This window comes from Myotis lucifugus, unplaced genomic scaffold, assembly GCF_000147115.1.
Source record: "Myotis lucifugus unplaced genomic scaffold, Myoluc2.0 scaffold_576, whole genome shotgun sequence".
NCBI classification, from domain to species: Eukaryota; Metazoa; Chordata; class Mammalia; order Chiroptera; family Vespertilionidae; genus Myotis; species Myotis lucifugus.
In genome coordinates, this window is record NW_005871624.1 from 150,295 (window position 1) to 170,850 (window position 20,556).

Genomic DNA, 20,556 nt, shown 5'->3' on the forward strand with positions numbered 1-20,556 from the left:
GCGGCGGATGTCGGACACTTGTTCTGGAAGTTTGGCAGCAAGGAAGGGAGGAAGGAAGTGGCCCAGGCTGCTGAGTCGAGAGAAAGGTTCTTCGTTTTAAATTTATTTATTTTTAAATATTGGGGGCAGGGTGGTTGTTTATTTTTCCAGAATGAGGGAGATCTGGGTGTGTTGGAGGAAGTAGCCAGTGAAGTGAAGACCCTAAAGATTGTCAGGACCCCTGGCAACCAGACCTCCAAAGAGTACAGAGTGGAAGGAGGGGTTGGTGACTGTGCGGTCTCCACAGGCTCATTAACAGTGTCCCTGTCTGCTGAGACCTGCAGGCTCTGAGTACTCGGGGGAAGGTCGGGGGGTTCCTCTAGAGCAGTGGTTCTCAACCTTCCTAATGCCGCGACCCTTTAATACGGTTCCTCATGCTGTGGTGACCCCCAACCATAAAATTATTTTCGTTGCTACTTCATAACTGTAATTTTGCTACTGTTATGAATCATCATGTAAGTATCTGATATGCAGGATGTATTTTCATTGTTACAAATTGAACATAATTAAAGCATAGTGATTAATCACAAAAACAATATGTAATTATATATGTGTTTTCCGATGGTCTTAGGCGACCCTTGTGAAAGGGTCGTTCGACCCCCAAAGGGGTCGCGACCCACAGGTTGAGAACCGCTGCTCTAGAGGGTGTTGGCAGTGACCAGTCTTGGGTAGCAGGCATCTCTCCCCATCCCTACGGAGTAGAGGCTCCCACAAATGGCTCAGAAGGAAGTGGGGCTGGGGCTCCTCGTCTCCATCTTTCAAACAGGGAAACTGAGGCCCAGAAGTATAAGCGAGCTGGTAACCGAGCTGGGTGAGGACCCAGGTCTTTCCACTCCCCATGAAATGCTCCTGGTGCTGCACCTAACTGCCATGTGAGCATTTCAGGGTGTTTCAGGCCAGAGAGGGTGATGAGCCCCTGTGGGCTGGCAGCCAGCAAGTCCCAGGACACACGCCTGCCAGGCAGCCAGAAAGCAATTTCCCAGTGTGATTCTTGCTTTTCACAGCCCATTAGCACGTTCCCACATTCTCGGCCATGCTGGACCCACTCTCACCGTGCCCTCTCCATCTGTCAGTGGGAGAGGTTGGACAGCCCGGCACGGCCTCCTTCCCGCGCACATTCATGCCCGCACACCCCCCGGGGCAGGCTGCTGTGTTTGGGGGAGCAGCCCCTCCTCACCATGGCCCCCACCTCCTCTCCTAGCTTGCTTCTTCCCTGGGCCTGGCAAACAAGGTCCATTTTGTTTCTGATGATGCCAGCTGTTCGCAGCACCTCGTAGGTAATGACGCCTATAAAAGGCGTTGTTTCCTGAGCATTTACTGTACTCCAGGGACTGTGCTAACCCATTGCGTACCTGATCACCATGAGTCATTGAGAAAGCTGCACAGGGTGGGCACGGCTCTTAGCGAATTTCACACGGCAGAAAGGGGCTCACCGAGGGTAAGGCACTTGCCAGTAAGCGGCTGAAGCACGATTTGAACTCTGCTTGCTCTGGTTGTGAAGAGCCTGTCATCCACATAGAACTTCACGACCCAACACGGGATCATTCGCCACATACAGTTATTTCCATGAGGTAGAATGAAACACTCAGACCTTCAGTCCTCTAGCCCCATGGCAGGTGCCACAGTCATAGGAAGCTAGCGACTGCCCATCGGACAACGCAGACTCATTCCATCGCCACACACAGCACGTTCTGCTGGGCGGCGCTGGTGTAGAATATCAAAGATGGAAAGGCCTCTGCTAGTTCGCCTCCTCCAGACCCCACCCCCATGCTGCAGATGAAGACACTGAGGCCCATTGATGCCATTCCCCTGCCCAAGACCTCCAGCACGACGGAGGCCTGAGACTCTGACCCCCAGTGTCTCTCTGTCTCACGCGCACCCCTCCCTGCCCACATTCTGTGACCCTCTTGATAACGTGGATACACGCTTCAGACCCAAGGGTGATGCATCTGTGCTCTGTCCCACCCAGAGCCACGTGGCTTCACGGACACCAGGGCACTGACAGGGCTGCCGACACACACCTGTGAGCAGACACGTTTCCTCGACCCCTTTGCACCCAGGACACGTTCCCAGGCACTCCCAGGACCCTCCCACAACACCCTGCACTCACACGGAGCCCTCACGTGCAGGCCTCATCCCTTCCTCTTGGGAGCCCTGGTCACTTCCTCCACCCTGCCCTCCCCACCTGGGCCTCCTCCCCTCTCCCTCTCTGTCCTGTTTCCAAGCTCCTGCCCACCCACTTGCTGGCCACCTGCTCAGCTCAGGGCCGGGGGAGGAGTGGGCTGGCTCTTCTGTTTGCCAAGGCAGCTGCGCTGTGGCCACTCGCTCAGGCTGGACCAGAATGCAGAAGCATGCCCTTCTGACGCAGAAGATAAAAGAGGAGGAGGTTAGGGCAGCAGGCTCACTGCCCCCACTCTCATTCTTCCTACAGATTCCCCCTGCCCCTCCTCTCCCTGGTCCCAGCCCCTGGGCAGGCGCGGAGGAGCCTTCCCACTCTGGACGCAGGTTCTTTGGGGCCTCTGTGCTCAGAGCCCCCTGTGACGCCCACCAATGCTGGTTTCTAGGACAGGGCGGGCATCAGGCGGGACTTCCCCAGAAGGTGGGCAAGACAGTGCCAAGCTGGCTGGGACAACATGTTAGATTAAGATACAGATTCCCTGGGCCCCACTCAGAGGTCTGAACGGGGCCTTAGAATACACATTTTTTAAAAAATATATTTTATTGATTTTTTACAGAGAAGAAGGGAGAGGGATAGAGAGTTAGAAACATCGATGATAGAGAAACATCGATCAGCTGCCTCCTGCACGCCCCCCAGTGGGGATGTGCCCGCAACCAAGGTACATGCCCTTGACCGGAATCGAACCTGGGACCCTTGAGTCCGCAGGCCGACGCTCTATCCACTGAGCCAAACTGGTTTGGCAAGAATACACATTTTTAAAACACCCCCAAGGGGTTCTGAAACAGCCAGTTGGAGGACCACTGATTTAAGGTCTTTATCTAGAATGGGGCTTTATTTCTCTGGTGGGGAAATTCCCTCCCTCCCTCCCTCCCATAGGAATTGAACTCCCGCTTGGACCACGCAGGGCCTGCGTGCTGGTGAGCAGCACTGAACCCGGCCCTGCTCGGGAGCTTAGCGCCTCCTCCTTCGTGGCCCTGTCTCCCCCTGGAGATCTCGGAACCTTTCCCAGAAGTGGCCACTTGCACCAGTCTCTCTCCTGGGGCCTTTGGAAATGGTGGCTGAGCAGGGGACCCGAGCAGGGACCTGAAGGTCTATGAGTCCAAGCCCTGCCTGGGGAGCATGGGTACCTTTGAGAGGCACGTTGGGCCCTATGTTCCTCAGGCGCCTGTTCCTATTCCTGACACCGTGACTGAAAATCCTCTCCCTAGCTCGTTCCAGTCTGTCTCATTGTTGCTCAAATCTACCTCCTGTTCCTGCAAGTGACATCTATGGGTAGCAGCCACTGGGTACCTGGGCACGGGGGTGTGGAAAAGCTCATTCAGGCCCTGGCCCGAGGGAGCTCACTGTCAGCCGGGGAAGACAACCTGACCAGCAGCTACACACCTGAGCTAGAGGGCGAGTTGCAGGGGGGGGGGGGGTCTGGGAAAACAAACCAAAAGCTCCGTCACGGGAGGCTTCCCAGGGTGGGTGACCGGGTCCTGCTGCTTTACTCTGGGTGCAGGACAGGCAGGGGCTGCACACCCCGGGGAGGGCCTGTTGCTGTGTGAGACTCTCCATCTGCCCGTGAGTTCTGGCTTTCTCCAGCTCCCTCCCAGCTCTTTCTTCCCATCTTTCTCCACAGTGTCCCACCATTCCCTGCAGGCTCCCTCATGCTGCCCAGACACAAAGCCAGTGACACGATGCCCAGGGTCTGTGCAGAGAGGGCATCTGTGCCGGCCTGCTGGCTTCCTCGGTGCCTGCCAGTGTCCTTCTCTGTCCCCACCAGTCTCATCTTGGTGGCTGGGCCCTGCTCGTATGCTTAGGAGGGGGATCAACATTTGGAGGATATGACGGGGTGCGCCCACAGCAGGAGCCTGGACGTGCAGGCCAGGAAGCGGCAGGCTCAGTGGTGGGGGAAAAGCCAAAAACCCTGGAGCGCAAATAGCTGAGTTCTTGATGCGGCCCTGCCTGGCACTCGCTGTGTGACCTTGTGCAATCTGCACTGAGCTACACGGAAGCTGAAGCTCTGAGTCCCACTCCAGACCGAAGGCATCAGAATCTGCATTTTAGCAAGACACCCGGGTCCTTTGTATGAACCTTAAAAATGGGGAAGCCTGCCCCGCAGACTTGCTTCTTGTCATTAGTCAGCCTGTGTTCAGGGTGGTAATGCTGGCGACCACGGTCAGTTCCAGCCCCCCAGCCGCCGCCTCTGTGATGGAAGGGGTTGGACCAGATGACCTTTGTGGTGGAGGGTACAACACGACACCAAGGTGCCAGCTGTAACCTCCGACTAGTTTTGTTTGGCCAGAGACTATGTTTATATTTAAAAAGAATAAGGTGCCAGTATTTAAAAATTGAGACATTTTCACATAAATACTTCAAATTCTCTTCTAACCACCAATACTTAGAAGATGAAATCCCAGGAACATCCTAAAACATAGAAAAAGATGCCCAGCCTTACTCTTAGTATGAGAATTACCAATCAGATCTACACTGAGTTGCCATTTGTTACCGGTCTCGCGAACAAAGATAAGAAAGTTTGATAGCACACCACGTGGGCAAGAGTGGAGGAAAATGGGCCCCTCACCGTAAGTCGGTACAATCTCTAAGGCGGAAAATCTCTCATTTCTATCAGAATTACCAAACAACACCCACCCTTTGACCAAACAACACAGGTTCTAGAAATCTATCCACAAACACTTGCACACATGGGAAAAGTAATTATAACACACACGTGGAAGGTTAGTGGTTGCAGCGGTGTTTGTAATAGCTACAGGTTGGAGCTAACCTGATGGCCTTCAGCAGAGGTTGGCTAGGTAAATCACAGCCATATGATTAAATACAATATTGTGGGGAGCTCTTTGTGTAATGGAAGGAGGCTCACCTAAATATCTAATGGAAAATAGAGGATGCAGAACAGCTTGCAAGATCCAGTAGCATTTGCATGGGGGAGAGTGTTTGGAAAGATGCTCTGGTAACACTGGCCGTCTCTGGGGAGGGGACCCCCGAGACTGGGTCCAGGGGTGAGAGGGAGTCTTTTCACTGTCTACACTTTTGTATTTTTTGAGCTTTGAAGCATGTCAATGTGTTACCTATTCAAAGAAAAAAAAACACACTAAAGACTTTCAGGGACCTAGATTCTGTGATTCTAACACTACGTGATTCTAATGTTTTATAATTTGGTGAGTCTAACTTACTAGGCCTCTGGAAGGCTCATCAGCCATGGTTCTCCTGGGTCTCTGTCCCCTGCTATGTCCCTGGAGCGGCCACAGCATTCCCTCTGAGCTCGAGCAGTCCCGAAGGAGGGTTCCCTACCCACCACGGTGAAGCTGCATCAACACCAGCATCTCCTGGGCCTTCCCTCACCCCCTTTGGCTTCTCTGTCCTCCTAGGGGAGCCTTCTCGGTGGTGCGCAGGTGTGTGAAGGTGCTGGCTGGCCAGGAGTATGCTGCCAAGATCATCAACACCAAGAAACTCTCGGCCAGAGGTAGGTGGGAGATCCACGCCTTCCCACCTTGGGGGGTCTCCTTCCCTTCACCCCTCCCTCTACCCCTTGGCTTAGAACCAGGACCGCAGTCTGTCCCCAGGGGCAATGCTGCGGGCAGGGATGAGAGCTCTTCTGGTGGGTGCTACGAAAACAGACCCCTCCATTTTCCAGCCTTATGGGGTCTAGGCTGGAGGCCGCAGCCTTTCTGATAGGCCAAGCTCTCTGCCTGAACATCCAGGTGAAGGCGAGGATGCCAGGTGGGACTTCCTTTTCCTTCTTTTCTGCCTCTCGCCTCCATTCTCACCTCCAGACCTCTGCCCCCGCTGTTTCCTCTGCCCGGATGCCCTTACCTGGCTCCTTACAAGACTGGCTTCAGGTCACATACTTTGAGAGACTTCCCTGACCCCCAAATCTGAGGGCGTCTCCCCCATTTTATATCTCTCATTACTGTTTACTTTCCTGTGGCTTCACCCCGTCCCCCCCCCCACCCCCCCCACACACACCTGGACTTAATCCATTTACTGTCTTGGTTCCTTGTTTAACATCCATCTTTCCTCCTGACTTTAAGTTCTAGAGAGTAAGGACGGTCTCATTCCCTGTGACATGCTCAGTACCTAGGACAGCGCCCTGTACAGCCAAGGTGCTCAGCTAGTGTCCATCAAACTCCAGGTGCTCGGCGTCAACCACACCAGCCTGATCTCCGGTCCCTGATGCTCCCTGGGACAGTGGCTTCCAAACCTGTGCTCACCATGGAATCTCCTGGAGAGTTTCAAACACTCCTGATACCTGGGCACTCCCAGGGGTCGTGATTTAATTAGCTTGGGATGTGTGACCTGGGAAAGATCCCCAGGTAATTCTAATTTGGAAGCGATCCTAGACCAGCAGCAGCATCATCACTAGGAGATTGTTAAAAATGCATATTCTTGATTCCAGACTTAAGCAATCAGAGTCTGCATTTTAACGGCACATCCGGGCGGCCACTGTGAATGGGCTGGGGCCCAGCAGGTGTGGGGTTCATGGAGGCTGGATCAGGATGTTCCCGCAGTCCCCCGCAGGCCTTCCAGCAGGCCCCGTGTTAGACCTCGTGTTGCTGCTTTTCATCTCTCCGACTCAGTGTGGTTGGGAGCCCAGCACTTTCTCCTAGTTACCAAGCTCTTCTATAGGCAAACCAGTGTCCTGCAGGGAGAAGAGGCTGGGGGTGGGGTGGGCGGCATTCTTTGAAAGCCCAGGGCCCCTGGTGGCACATGGTCAGCGTGAAAGCCCATGTGGAAGGAAGGGAGAGATCTGTCCGACGAAAGGTCTGTACCCAGAGCCGGGGGGTGGGGGTGGGGGTGGGGAGGGGCCAGAACAGGCAGGAGGGCCAGCCAGAGCGCTGCCTCCTGTCCAGATGGTGGAACTGGCCTTGCTGTTGCTGGGTGACTAGTGGCAGCCTGGTGCCCTCTGTGTTTTGTGTCTCTGACAATCAAGGGAGCTGTCCCAACCCCTGAAAAATAGTGGAGGCAGGACCAGAGTTATGACTTGGGGTGACAGGTTGATGTTGCCTTGAAACAAGGGAGGATCAGGAACCAAGGTCCTTCCTGGATGCTGGGGGTCTTGAGTGGGTTCAACACACACACACACACACACACACACACACACACACACACATACACACACACGAGTATGGGGGAGAATAAAGAGAAATTGCCTCTTTTTTAGAAGGTGACTAAGCATTCCTGGGCAGTGTATGCAATGGGCTGTGCCAGGCAGTAACCGCCATGCCCCCTCTTTGGATTTGTTGAACCTTTGACCTCCTGGGAGGAAGGTGGCCCAGGCCTGGGGGAGCATGGAGGGTGGGAGTGGGGATGTTCTTGGGGGAACCTTTCCAAAGGAGCCTGCCAGCTGCCAATGCTTTCTCCCCAGCGGGAGGAGAGCAGGGCTCAATTTTGCTGGTTTCTTTGTTTGCTACTCAAGGTGCCTGGGGCGGGCAACGGTTTGAGACTATTTGGCAATGCACGTTAAGCTTCTCCTTGGCAGCTCCCGGCAGGGGACTGTGCCCACCTGGGGTGTCTGTCCAACCCCCATGGAGCTATGGCTTCCCCTTCACTGGGGCAGCCTCTTCTATCCAGCGGTTCCAAAACCCAGGAGATATTTGTTGTATGTATTTTTAAACTAGTTTTTTTCAATAAAATGCTCATAGGATAGACAATTCCAAGAAACCATATAGACATGAAATGAGAAGTAAAAATGTTGCCTGTCCGGCTCCCTGCCCAATCCCCCGGGAACCATTATAAAATTGCAGCTGCCCTGGGCGGTTCCACCCCCGGACTTGGATTCAGTAGGTGAGGCCCGGGCCCCGCGTTGACAAAACCCTGTCAGCGAGTATCTGCTCAGCGAAGTCCCTGCCAGGGCTCTGTGTGCTTTCCAGCCCCAGCTCGCCGGGCACACCCAGAAAGAGCTCATTACCATGGCTGGGCACGTGGGCCCGGCTGGTGCAGCCAGAGGTGACTGGCCTGGGTACAGCGACCTCCATAGGCCTCACTGTCCACCCTGGCACTGAGGGGCCACTTGTCAGCTCCCTGGTGACCAGCCTCCGAACATGGGGTGGGAAGCAGGGCCTGTGCTCATTCAGCTGCCCCAGAGCTGCAGGCCCACGTGAGGGAGCATCTCTCCTGTCCTCCTCATCTTCCTCCCACCCTGCCTGGCACTCAGTCCTCAGAATTATTTCTCCAACCTCCCAGGATCGGGAGCCCTGCTAAGGCCCATGGAGGGTGGGACACTTCCTGTCCCAGACTCGGAGGCCTATTTTCTCTGCTGGTGCCCGTGCCTCTGGTCCCAATCCCGCCACCCACCTGCCTCTGGAGCCCATCTACCCCTGGAGCCCACCTCAGCAGGAACCTGTCCCTCTGCAGGCAGAGAGCCTGGAGCTGCCTGATTGTATCCCCGCAGCCCCCCACCACCTCTGCTCTGTCCCACCGCACCCGGCTCGCCCCGTAACCTATCCCCACCCACCCCTGCCTGCTGAGCTCTGGGCAGGGCTGGTCCCCACAACCCCAACATCCTGGAGGCCTGCCCCCAGGGAGGGAGGGGGAAGGTTCACAAGGCATGTTGTGGGCATTGGGGGGCGACCCTTCCAGGGCTGCAGACTTGCTTCCCTCAGACCTCTTACCATCGTGGGACTCTGCTGAGCTGGATGAGTGGATTTAGCAATGAATTAATTATTAGAATGGGAGGCAAGATGGTGTAGTCTTTGTGAACATGGATTGAGGTCCGAGTTCGGCCAATTTTTAGCTCTGGGATCTTCGGCCAGCTGGGCTCTAAGCCCTGGGAACGCGGTAGTGACTGACGGACAAGCTCTTGCTCTCATGGCACCTGTTTTCAGGAAGGGGGACCGAAAAGAGCATTAAACACAGACAGATAAGCTGGGCAATCTCAGGAAGCGACGAGTGTTGTGAAGAAAATAAGACAAGGTAATGGGGAAGTGATGGGGCAGGAGGGACACTCAGAAAAAAAGAAGGATGCAGCCACGAGAAGGCCCAGGATACAAGCATTCCAGGTAGAGGGCACAGCAAGTGCAAAGGCCCTGAGGTGGGAAGGGTTTGGTGTGCTTGAGGCTCAAAAGGAGACCAAGGTGGCTGGAACTGCAAGGCCAAGATGAGGCAGGACCCAGCAGGGTCTTGGCTATAGTGAGGAGTTTGGACTGTATTATAAGGACATCAGGAAGCTGTTGGGGAGTTTGAAGCCTGGCAATGACAGGATCTATTTTATATTTTAACTAGAGGCCTGGTGCACAAATTTGTGCAAGGGTGGGGTCCGGCTGGCCGGCCCCGATTGAGGCCAATTGGGGCCAGGACAGTGAGGGGGAGGGCCACAGGAGGTTGGCCAGACTGCTCCAGCCCTGATCGGGCCGGTTGGCCGGCCACAGTGCGTGTCATAGCAACCAGTTGTTCTGGGTTCTGGTCATTCCGGTCATTCCGGTCGCTTGGCTTTTATACATATAGATAAGAGCTCCTTGGCTGCTAAGGACTTTTGACAGATTAGGGTTAGAGGGTGTGTCCAGGAGTGGATTCTCAGAGCTCTGAGTTCTAATAAGGCTGGACCATCTAGCTGAGTGAGTTTGATAAAGTGACTGCTTCTTTATCACCGTGCCTCAGTTTCCCCATCTACATAACAGAATGAGGCCTCAGAGGTCAAGAGAAATACAATCCCTACATTTCTTGAGGTTTTCTGTATAGTATTAGAAAATGAGAACATTTTCAAACAGAGTTACAAAAATTATTGTGTAACATGTATGTTTCTATTCAAGTTAATGCTTTTAGCAAGTGGCAATGCAGTGTAACTGTCCTACACACAAGATGATTACAAGATTTATAAAAACAATTAGTCCCTAGCATTTCCTGCGGTGAGGTCTGGTAACCAGGCACAAGTTAGCTGCATGACCAACGGTTTCTTCTTCCATTCCTGGGCATAATTCTGTTCCTGGCTAAGCTCACATGGAGGAAACACCGGAATTCTGAATTTGCCCCTCCCCATGTGTAGCCTGAGCCAGAAGGCCCCCAGCCCCCTCTGATAGGCCCAACTTTGACCTGTCTGATTTCTGGCTCTGCTGGAGATGGAAGGATGAAGGGACAGGGTATGGAGCAGGGGGTGGGCCCAGCCTTCCTCGGTAGATGGGGATTCCCCTCCTTTGCCTTGGCATTGCCCTTCCCCCACCCTAAAGGGTAAAGAAGGAGGCTGGGAGGGAAGGGGAGTTAGGGCAATGCCCCTGGGTCCACCTCCCCTCCTTAGCCTGCAGCTGGTCGTTAGCTGGGGAGTTGAGCTTACACTCTATGAAAACTTGATTGGATTTAATTGCTTTGCTGATGGAAAAGCCACATTTCTGTATTGATCTTGGCTTCTGCAGCCCTTGGAGGATGGCCAGTGATTGTTCTCATGGAGGGGGCGGGGAAAGGGGGGCTGGCTGCCAGGGGGCAAGGGCTGGGACTCCATCCTCATCACCCTCCCTGGTGCTTACCTGCTCTGAAGAGGCCCTTGGGAGACCAGGGTTCTAGTCCTGGCTCCACCTCTGAGTGTCTTTGTGAGAACCCTCCCGTGGGGCTCGATTTTCCCCTTTGAGAATGGGGGGCAGGCAGAGGTGGCGGAGATTTGTCAGGGCGTGGAGAACAGTATAGCACAGGGTTTTAAAGCTCACTCCTAGAGTCTGGCTGCCCGGGTACAACACATGGCTCCACTGCTCACCACGGATGTGACTGGGCAGGTACTTACCTCTCTGAACCTCTGTTTCTTCCTCTTAAAAGGCAGAATAGTAATTACACCCCCTCAAAGGGTTGCAGTGAGGGCTTGACAAGCATATAAAGCTCTCTGCACAGTGCCTAGCACATGGTAAATATTCTACATTTGTAATTGGCTCCGTTTTATTGGTGTTGTTTTTTTTAATTAAGGCATTAACGACTGAATTGTGCGTAAAGCACCAGGAAAGGAATTAGAAAATACATTTCCAGTCCCAGTTCTGCCACTGATGAGGCCCCGGCTTCTCGGGCTGCAGTTTCCTCATCTGTAAAGTGGGGTCCTTGATGCCCACGGCCAGGGTGTTGGGAGGACTGAATGGGGTATGACTTGCCCAGCAGCCTCAGGGGGCAGATCCTGAACCAGGCCTCTCTCCCAGGTGAGTGGGGAGACCCAGGGGGTTTGGACTAAAGTCCTGGAAGGCAGGTGTGAGAGCTCTGGCTCAGCCACATACAAGTTCTACCCTGCATTTTTTGGGGAGCTCTCTGTGTCCTCTGCACAGGAGGTGTCTTCTGCAAATTAATACAGCTCTTCTGCAGAGAATACCCACTCCCTCAGAAAGGTTCACTCATTTCATCATTTGTTTTTTTATTCAGTTATTTTTTGAGCACCTACTATGTGCTAGGCATTTGGGTAGATGCCAGGGGTACAACAGAGACCAAGTCTCTGTACTCAAGGGTAGAGATATCAAGGAGAAAGAGTGAGATGTGCTATCCAGGGGCCCTGAGAGCACAGAGGAGGGGCCCACCAGCTTGGCAAGCAGGGCAGGCTGCCAGGAGAGGGCGACATTAAGGGCGGGTAGGAGTGAGTGATGGCCAGTGAAGGACCAGTGGGAGGTTGAGGGGGAGTGTTCCAAGCCAAGAGAATCGCTGTGTGAGGGCCCGAAAGTGAGAGGACTGAGCAGGGTGTGCCCAGAGGAGTGAACTTCAGCGGTTCGTCTGACGGGAGCATCGGGTGAGGGGCAGCGCTGGAGGAGGGGCAGCAGGAGCCTGGCCTGGCTTCATGGAGTTTGGGTCTAATACAGGGAGGGGAGCCTGAGGCCCACAGAAGGGAAGGGACTTCTGCATCATTGCAACCTGGCCTCTCTCTCACCGCCCGGATAACCCAGAGCTGTCTCTCACTGCCCGGATAACCCAGAGCCGTGCCTGAAAGGGCCGGGGGCTGCCCTGGGAGATGGTGATCATAAGAGGCTCCTCCTCACCTGAGACTCACCTGGGCGTCTCTCTATCCGTTTCAGACCATCAGAAGCTGGAGCGCGAAGCCCGCATCTGCCGCCTGCTGAAGCACCCCAACATCGGTAAGTTCTTGAGGGACAAGTGAGGGGTGCAGGGTGGGGCTTGGCCCTGCTCCCCTGCCCATCTTGGTGTGTGTGTTGTTTTTTTTTTTGCTGATGGGGTGAGGAGGCAGCTGCTCTCTTTTCTGGGGATGGCGGCAAGGGAGATGGGAAAAGGGGGTGTCTTTGATGGTTTCCACATTCTTCAGAGACCAGCTTGGTTGGGGGGAAGGTGAAGAAGGGGCCCTTCCTCGCAGCCCACGCTGCCGGCAGCCTCCTTCAGAAAAGCTGTTTCAGGAACACTCCCGAAGCCTTTCATCTCTCTCGAGAGACAAAAATAGGCCGAGCTTGGCCTTGGCCAGTGCAGCCCACTTCCCTAACCCACCCCCATGCTGAGTCAGCCTGGCACGGTGGTCCTGCCCACCTGCCTAGCCCTGTGGCTGGCCTGCCCCTTCAAGGCTAGCGGCAAGGTGGCCCCTGCCCAGGGATAGAATGCATGCAGGCTGTGTGGAGGGGCGGGGCCCAGGGCAGGCCGGACTCGCCTCCCCACCCCTCCACAGTCTGAGGGGCTGTGTCCCTGCCCATCAGGGTTCAGAGTCCTGAGGGAAAGAAGTACAGATTCTAGATATAGTTCTGCAGGAAATGGCTGTGTGACCTTGGGTAGGGCCACTACCCTCTCTGAGCCACTTTCTCCCACCTTCACAAGGAGAGTGCTGTCGGAACCACCTGAGCATTGTGTTAACAAGTAGGTTCTGGTTCGGCAGATCTGGGTCTGGGTGGGGCCCAAGACTTAGCATTTCTAACGTGCTCGGAGGCAATGCCAAAGCTGCTGGTTCACAGACCACACGCTGAGGAGCAAGGCCTCGGTGCCCTCTAAGGACTATTCCCACTCTGACAGCCACCACACCTTCTCCCTCCAGGGAAGCGTTTCTCTGTGACCAGGGCCCCAGGGGTTAACTCTTCTGCTGGAGAGAAGCATCTCCATCTGCTATTTATACCCAGAAAGCACCTCCCCTTCCCTGGGCCTGGGAAGGGGAGCAGGGCCGCTCAAACAGCAGCAGCCGTGGAGGCTCCAGCACCAGAACCAGAGAAGGGGCAGCTGGCGGCTGGTGGGAGGAACTCTGATTGGACTCTGGTCCCTGGTCTGCTCCTGGCCTCACTGTGTGGCGCCCTCCCATGCTCCAACTCCCCAACGGTATCTCGGAGGAGGTTGTGTGATCTCTGACTACAACATCCCACAGTTCCTATAAAGGAGGTGTGAGTGTGTGTGCGTACACGCGCGTATGTGTTTTGCTACTTCATTGCCGCTGTCTCAGGTCAATGCTGCCTCCTCTGATTTGCACCCCATCTCCCTCTCATTCCCAGCTATAACGGGGAGCAGTAAATATGGGTTCTGGGGCTGACAGACTGTAGCTCTCTGTATCATTACCACCTGCAGACCCCAGAAGGCCACCCCAAGGAGCAGGGGACACCCTGAGGGTTTAGCAGGTCATTTGGGATGCCAGGCACTGTGTTGAGTACCTTGCCAGCTCCCTTGCTGTTAGGAGAGGAGGCTCAGAGAGGTTATGGAATTCACCTGAAGTTACACAGCTGTAAGAGGTGTTGCTGGGAGGTGAACCCAGCAAGTCTGACTCCAGGGCCCTACTCAATCATCCTATTTAGCGTCCCAAGTGGACCGCAGGGGTGTGCTGTCAAGGGGGGCGTGTGGTTAGGGGGAAAAGTACTTCCCTTCAACTTCTAAGAGAAAAATGATAACTGTTAGAACTATGACAGGAATGTCAGAGATCCGTGAGTTCAGCCACATAAATGAAAACTAGGTTACAGAATGTTTGTTCTATGACAATGTTTTAAAAATTCAAAAAAGTGACAGCATAATTCACTGGGCACAGACATGCTGATATCTGCACCGGGGGTGGGATTGTCATGTAGCCCGTGGTCCTTGGATTCCGCTGTCCTCCTGGGCCCTGGGCTGAGCTTATCCACAGGGAGGCCTCTACCGATGGGAGGGGAGGTGGAGGGGAGGTTTTGTATGTGAGAACAGCAGTGAGGGAAGAGGCCCTGTCTGCTGGGCTCCTAGTGGTGTCGGCCACCCCCCAGGGACCGAAGCTGACTCCAGAGTTCTCCCTGGATCGGGCTGGAGTCCAGCCCCCATAGCTCGCCTGGCTGCTCAGAGGGGCAGCCTTTTACAATCAGCACAAAGGCACCGTCTGAGCTGAAGTCAGCTCTTCAGAAACAACACCCCCACCCAGTTCTGTCTGTTCCCTTGAACCCCGAGGACCCTCTCTCAAGGGGCTGAGGCTCCTAGTGAGAGGGTGGACCTGGAACCCCATCTCTTTGAAGCTCCCCGCAAATGGCTGCTGGGGCAGACCCCAGAAGGCCTTTCTGAGATGGTTCTGGCTGCAACTTGGCTTCTTAGAGCTTCTCACGCTCAGGAAAGGGAAGTCAAAACCTCTCCCACCTGCTGGAGCAGAGGAGGTAGGAAGGAGTCTATCACCGAGAGTCTACCCAGTGGTTCTCAACCTTGGCTGCACATTAGAGTCACCTGGGAATCTTTTTAAAATCCTGATTTCTGGGCCTCAGGTGATTCTGGTCTACCCAGAGGAAGGTGAGAGAAAAAAGGGTCTTTTTTTTTGGTTGTTAATCCTCACCTGAGGATATTTTTTCCATTGATTTTTAGAGAGAGTGGAGAGGAGGGGGGGAGGGAGGAAGGGGGAGAGAGAGAGAAAGAGAAACATGGATGTGAGAGAGGCACATCAATTGGTTGTCTCTCGCCTTGACGGGGCCAGGGATGGAACCCGCAACTTAGGTACATGCCCTTGACTGGGAATCGAACCGGAAACCCTTTGGTGTGCGAGCTGACACTCTAACCACTGAGCACACTGGCCAGGGTGAAAAGGGTCTTTTCCCATCCTTGGCCTTGATACACTAACAATGCAAGTTTATTGTCCATAAGTGAGAAGACAAATAATTTTAAAAGTATCTCCTATAACCTCAGCATCTAGGGCTAAGACTGTATGATCATGCTTCCATATGATAGCTAATGCCTGTACCTCTCAAGGACACCTATACATCTCTCCTTGGGTCGGGTTTCCTTGAAGCAGAGCCCGAGGCAGGGATTTAGGTACTTGTACTCCCAGCGGAGACCTGTAAGGGATGGGGATGAGGGAGCAGGAAGGAGAAGGGGAAGGAATGGCCTGAGGTCAAGTCTAACTGACTTAATCTCAGGTGAGGGGTGCAGTGGGGAGGCCTCTGGAGCATAAGTTCCATCTTGGAGTTGTCCCTCCTTAAGGCAAGGAGACTGGACCTTGGCAGCGACCTTGCCTCCTCTCGGTCCTCAGTCATTGGCTGGAAGCTGCAGGTCACCTGCTGGGCAAGGTGGCTCCCTCAGCAGTGGGCAGGTCTCCAGAAAGGAAAGGCAGCTGTGTGCTGTGAGCAGGCCGCTTTCCCAGCAGCGGCAGGTGGCTGCACCGTCTTACCGAGGGGGGCCGGGCAGAGCCCCAGTGCAGGGTTGCTACAGTCTGCACACAAAAAATGCAGAATGCTTAGTTCAAAACACATCTACCTTCTAAAAATGAAGCCTGCGTTTGCTTTGACATACATTCAAAAATTAAAATCAGTGAATGGATGGAAGAAGGGATATAAATGTAGTTAGAAAGTATATGGAAACATTAATGGTAGAACCCAGATGGTGGGCACATGGGTGTCCACTTGACTATATATTTAAAATTTTTATAATAAAATGTTGATTAAAAAATCAAAACAGGATTATATTATATGTCCTCAGAGGCAACCTGCTTTTTAGCTTTGCTTTGAAATAGATTTAAAACATCTTTCAGGCATTATTTATAAACATATATCATCATTTAAGAATTAAACATTTTTTAAAAAATAGTTTCTCTTTTTTAAAAAAAATACATATTTTTTTATTGATTTCTTACAGAGAGGAAGGGAGAGGGATAGAGAGTTAGAAACATCAATCAGCTGCCTCCTGCACACCCCCTACTGGGGATGTGCCCGCAACCAAGGTACATGCCCTTGACCGGAATCGAACCTGGGACCCTTCAGTCCCCAGGCCGACGCTCTATCCAGTGAGCCAAACCAGCCAGGGCCATTTTTAAAATTTAATCTTGTGTCCCTTTCCTCCTCCTCCATCTCTGGTCCCCATCTCCCCTTTCCCCGGAGTAGGCACCCAGTCTGGGGTATTTGATGCCTGTTTCTCCAAACTTTTATGTGCAGATATGAGAGCCATAAAGAATGTAGGGGATTCAGTATTGAGTCAGAAATCCATGCACGTGGCAAAAATTCCAAAGGCATTAGGGTTCACAGTGAATAGTAAGTCTCACCTATCCATGACCCTGGTTCCTCCAATTCCCCTCCCCAAGGCACCCCATGCCCACATCTCCATCTCCTCCAGGGAGACTTATGACATATACAAGCTTAAATGCATCCTTGAGAAAAGGACAACGCACACAGTTTTGCATTTTGCTTTTCACCAAACATAATTGAGAGCTGATTCCGAACGAGTGAATAGACAGCCGCCGCGTGATCCTCACAGCTGTGTAACTTCCCGTCGTGCGGTACATCCTAATCCTCCGGCCCGCACCCGCTCGGCGCACATTTCTAGGTTGTGGCACAGGGGAGGGTGTGAACCTGTCCGGGGAGAGCCTGCGCTTGGCTGGCAGGGTGCAGGCCCCCGAGTCAGCCCCAGGCCTCGGGCCCCTTGTTTCAGAAGCTCAGGGGTTATTTTCGGGAGCTCTGGGCTCCTGGGAGCCTGGCTCTGTTCTTGGTCAATGAGGTATGAAGGGAGGACAGTTTTTCAGCATGCCAGAACTCGGGGACTGCTGTCACTGCCGCCTCCACATACTCTATTATCTGCTCAGACCTCGAAGCAGATTGGGGATATTCACTTGGCCAGGGCCAGCGCTGAGTGAGCACCGACTGTATGCGTCCAAGTCCAAGAGTCTCATTCTCATTGTCCAGGCAAGGAACGAGAGGCTCAGAAAGGTGTAGCAACTTGCCCAAAGGCACACGGCCAGCAAGTGGCAGAGACTGGAGCTACAGGATCATTCCATGATGCTTGTCTGCCCAGAAAGGAAACGGAGAGGTGGGGCGTGGAGGAAACCAAACTTTGACCCAAAAAAAGGGGTCTGGCCCAGCCAGTGTGGCTCAGCAGTTGGTGTGTCGACCTATGAACCAGGAGGTCACGATTCGATTCCCAGTCAGGGTACATGCAGGGTTGTGGGCTTGATCCTCTGTTTGGGGTGTGCAGGAGGCAGCCAATCACTCATTATTGATGTTTCTATATCCTTCTCCCTCTCCCTTCCTCTCCGAAATCAATCAACATATATTATATTAAAAAAAAGAGGGGGGGATCTGTTGTCCTTAAGCCCAGGCCCTCTTGGCAGTGCCTGAAGTAAGGGAGCCCCTGTTCACCTGCATTTGTCAAAGCACCTCGTACCTCATTGTGCTCAGTCTCTGAGAAAAAGCAGTGTTGCTGCTGGAGGGATGAGGGAGGGCAGGGGTAGGGAGCAGTGTGCTCTCCTGTAACCGGCTGCCTTGGTTCCTCCCGCAGTCCGGCTCCACGACAGCATCTCCGAGGAGGGGCACCATTACCTGATCTTCGACCTGTGAGTTTGGGCCCATCCTGGGATGTACAGGGCACATCAGGGCGGCCCGAGCAGGGAGGACTTCTCTGGGTCTCAAATGCCCCCAGACTGGGCTGAACTCCCTCTCCTGATAGACTTTCTTAGAAGTGGCTGCAAGTTGGTGATCCTGAAACACCAGCACATTAGCTTTGTCTCTATTTGTGGCTACCGGCGATAGAAAGTTCCCTTTTGGAATAATGTTAAAGTTTTGAATGCCAGTCGACCGAGTGAAAAACCATAATTAAATGAGAGGCCTGGTGGTTCCCGGGCTGGCAGCGGCTCTGTGATGACACTGGTCTCATTTGTAAAAAACCCCAACAGCCCTTGAGATGTTGATAATGGGGGAGACTGCATGTGGCAGGGACAGCGGTGTGTGGGAAACCTCTGTGCCTTCCTCTCAGCTTTGCTGGGAACCTAACTCTACTCTAAAAATAAAGTCTATTGAACAACAAAACCAAGACCCGGCCCTTGGGCTTCTAGGAACCTAATGAATCCTAGTGATGTGTTCTGAGGGCCCTACCCTAGCTCCCACCTGGGCTTGGTCGGGGAAGAGCCAGGAGTGGGAGGGAGGGAAGTTAGTGGAAGGGTGGGCTGGAAGCCAGGAAGGGGGTTGCAGCAGGGGACATCCCTGTGAGTCCCTCCCTTTGGGGCTGAGGCTCTGAAGCCCCCAGGCCCCACCCTTAGCTCCCTGGAGACTCTTCCAGCAGCGGCGGCACCTGGGGCCTCTGTGGGAGGGTGACGGTGCCTGTGTCCCCAGGGTCACCGGCGGGGAGCTGTTCGAGGACATCGTGGCCCGGGAATATTACAGCGAGGCTGATGCCAGGTGAGTTCCCCATGTGGCCTGGCAGGCATCTCGCCTGCCAGCTTCCCAGGGGGGGCCCCGTCTTCACCTGGTGACGCCTGCCTTTCTCTCCCCAGTCACTGTATCCAGCAGATCCTGGAGGCCGTGCTGCACTGCCACCAGATGGGGGTGGTGCACCGGGACCTGAAGGTGAGCCACCAGGGACCGCTCCTCCGCCCACTGTCCTTCCCTCCACCTGCAGAGCCACCGGTGGTGTCAGATTCCCTTTTATTTCCCCTTGTTGGGCTGGAGGGAGAATATTCCCCTCACTGTTCAGATAAGGAAACTGGGCTTAGGGAGGTGGAGCATCTGGGCTCGGGACCCAGGCCTCCCGGCTCCCAGCCCCGCGTGCTTTGTGCCAAGCAGGTGAGACACGGTTAGAATGCCAAGCGTGGCGATGGCCTGGTCCAAATCCCAGCTGGGCCACTTTCTAGCTTCACAGTGTCAGCCTCTTTATAGTGGGTGTTGCCATAGCAACCTCTGCACAGGTTGGCGAGAATGTCAAAGGAGACAGCACAGTGCCTGGTACACAGATGCGGTTACTCTTTCCAGGTCTCTGGCAGCTGGGGGCTGGGGGGGGGGGGGACGGATGAAAACAGGTCTTAAGGCCCTCTGGCCCTCTCTCTTTTCCCACCTGAAGAAGGAGATGGGCAGGACAAGCAGATGCGGAGTCCTGGGGTGGCATCAGCGCACGGTCTTGCTGGGTCAGCACAGACTTCACAGCTCTCCTCTGCTGGGCCTCATGGCCTCAGCAGCTGGTAGCTCATAACATCACTCCTTTCGTGCAGAGCAGGAAACTAGGCCTAAAGAGTCCCAGGGCTTTGCCTGAGAACATGCAGTTCAGTCGCGTCTGAGCTAAGACTGGAACCCTGGCCTCAGATCCCAGGTCCTGGGTGGTCTGAGGCCAAAAACCACTCAATCCAGCTCCTGCTTCTGCAGTAGCCCCTTCTAGGCGACCATCAAACTTCTGGATATCCATCAAACTTCTGCTTTTTGGTCTTCAGTGACTACAAAGTCACTTCTTACAGGGTAGCCCCTGTACCGTTGGGAAATGCTCCTTCATTCTTCCCTGCTATGGGGGTTTCCCCAGTTCTACCCTCTGGGGCCACACAGATCAAGCCTCCAGCTCAGAGCAGCCCTGGAGGCACTTGGGTGGCGTTATGGCAGCTCCTGAGTCACTGCAGGCTGTTCTCCCACTCGGGATAGGACTTCTAGGCCCTTCTCACCCTGGGCACCCTCTAGTCAGGCCTGGTTCCTCTTTGGGCTGAAATGCTCTGAGCAGAACCCCTGCCCACCTCTGACTGCCATGAGTAGTCCATGGCTCCTCACCTGAACGCAGGTGAGCTCCCTGCGGCTCAGTCTAGACTCATAGGCAGGAAGGTCTCTGGCCAGACGGCCGGGTGGCTCTCCCCAAAGGCCTGTTCCCATTATAGCTACAGCCCCTGCACGGGAGGAGGGGGAGGAGAGGCACAAATTTAGGCCACTCTGGATGGAATAATTAGTGGCACATTCATCAAACCAGGGCAGGACGGCTACTGAGACCCAGGACATGTTGGGAACACAGTCCCCAGAGGACAAAAGGGGCCGTAATGAGCTATATTTGTGGCCCATCTAGCTGTGGGCAGTGAAAGGTCAGCTGTGGGACCCTCTTGGAAACCCAAGTGGAGAAGGGGTCAGAGGAAGCCAGCTGTCCCCAGAGACTTGGAGCCCCAGCCCCTCCCCATGCAGGAAATGAGGACTGATGCTTCTCAGGCACTTGCTATTGCCACTGTGAAGTACTTTACGTGGCTGATTGAAATTAATTCGTCTGCCACCCAGTGATAGACACTATCCCCATGTTCTGGGAGG

The 20,556-nt window shown here is 54.1% G+C and overlaps 1 protein-coding gene across 2 annotated transcripts in view; it reads left to right on the forward strand.

Annotated features, from left to right (window-relative positions):
- CAMK2A (calcium/calmodulin dependent protein kinase II alpha) overlaps positions 1 to 20,556 on the forward strand; it is a 57,689-nt gene that overhangs the window by 9,053 nt on the left and 28,080 nt on the right. For both annotated transcript variants that reach the window (XM_006104478.3, XM_023745747.1), the window contains exons 2-6: positions 5,590 to 5,684; positions 12,187 to 12,246; positions 17,795 to 17,849; positions 18,625 to 18,690; positions 18,786 to 18,858. In XM_006104478.3, the coding sequence (XP_006104540.1) occupies positions 5,590 to 5,684; positions 12,187 to 12,246; positions 17,795 to 17,849; positions 18,625 to 18,690; positions 18,786 to 18,858 (349 nt within the window). The remainder of the gene's footprint in view (positions 1 to 5,589; positions 5,685 to 12,186; positions 12,247 to 17,794; positions 17,850 to 18,624; positions 18,691 to 18,785; positions 18,859 to 20,556) is intronic.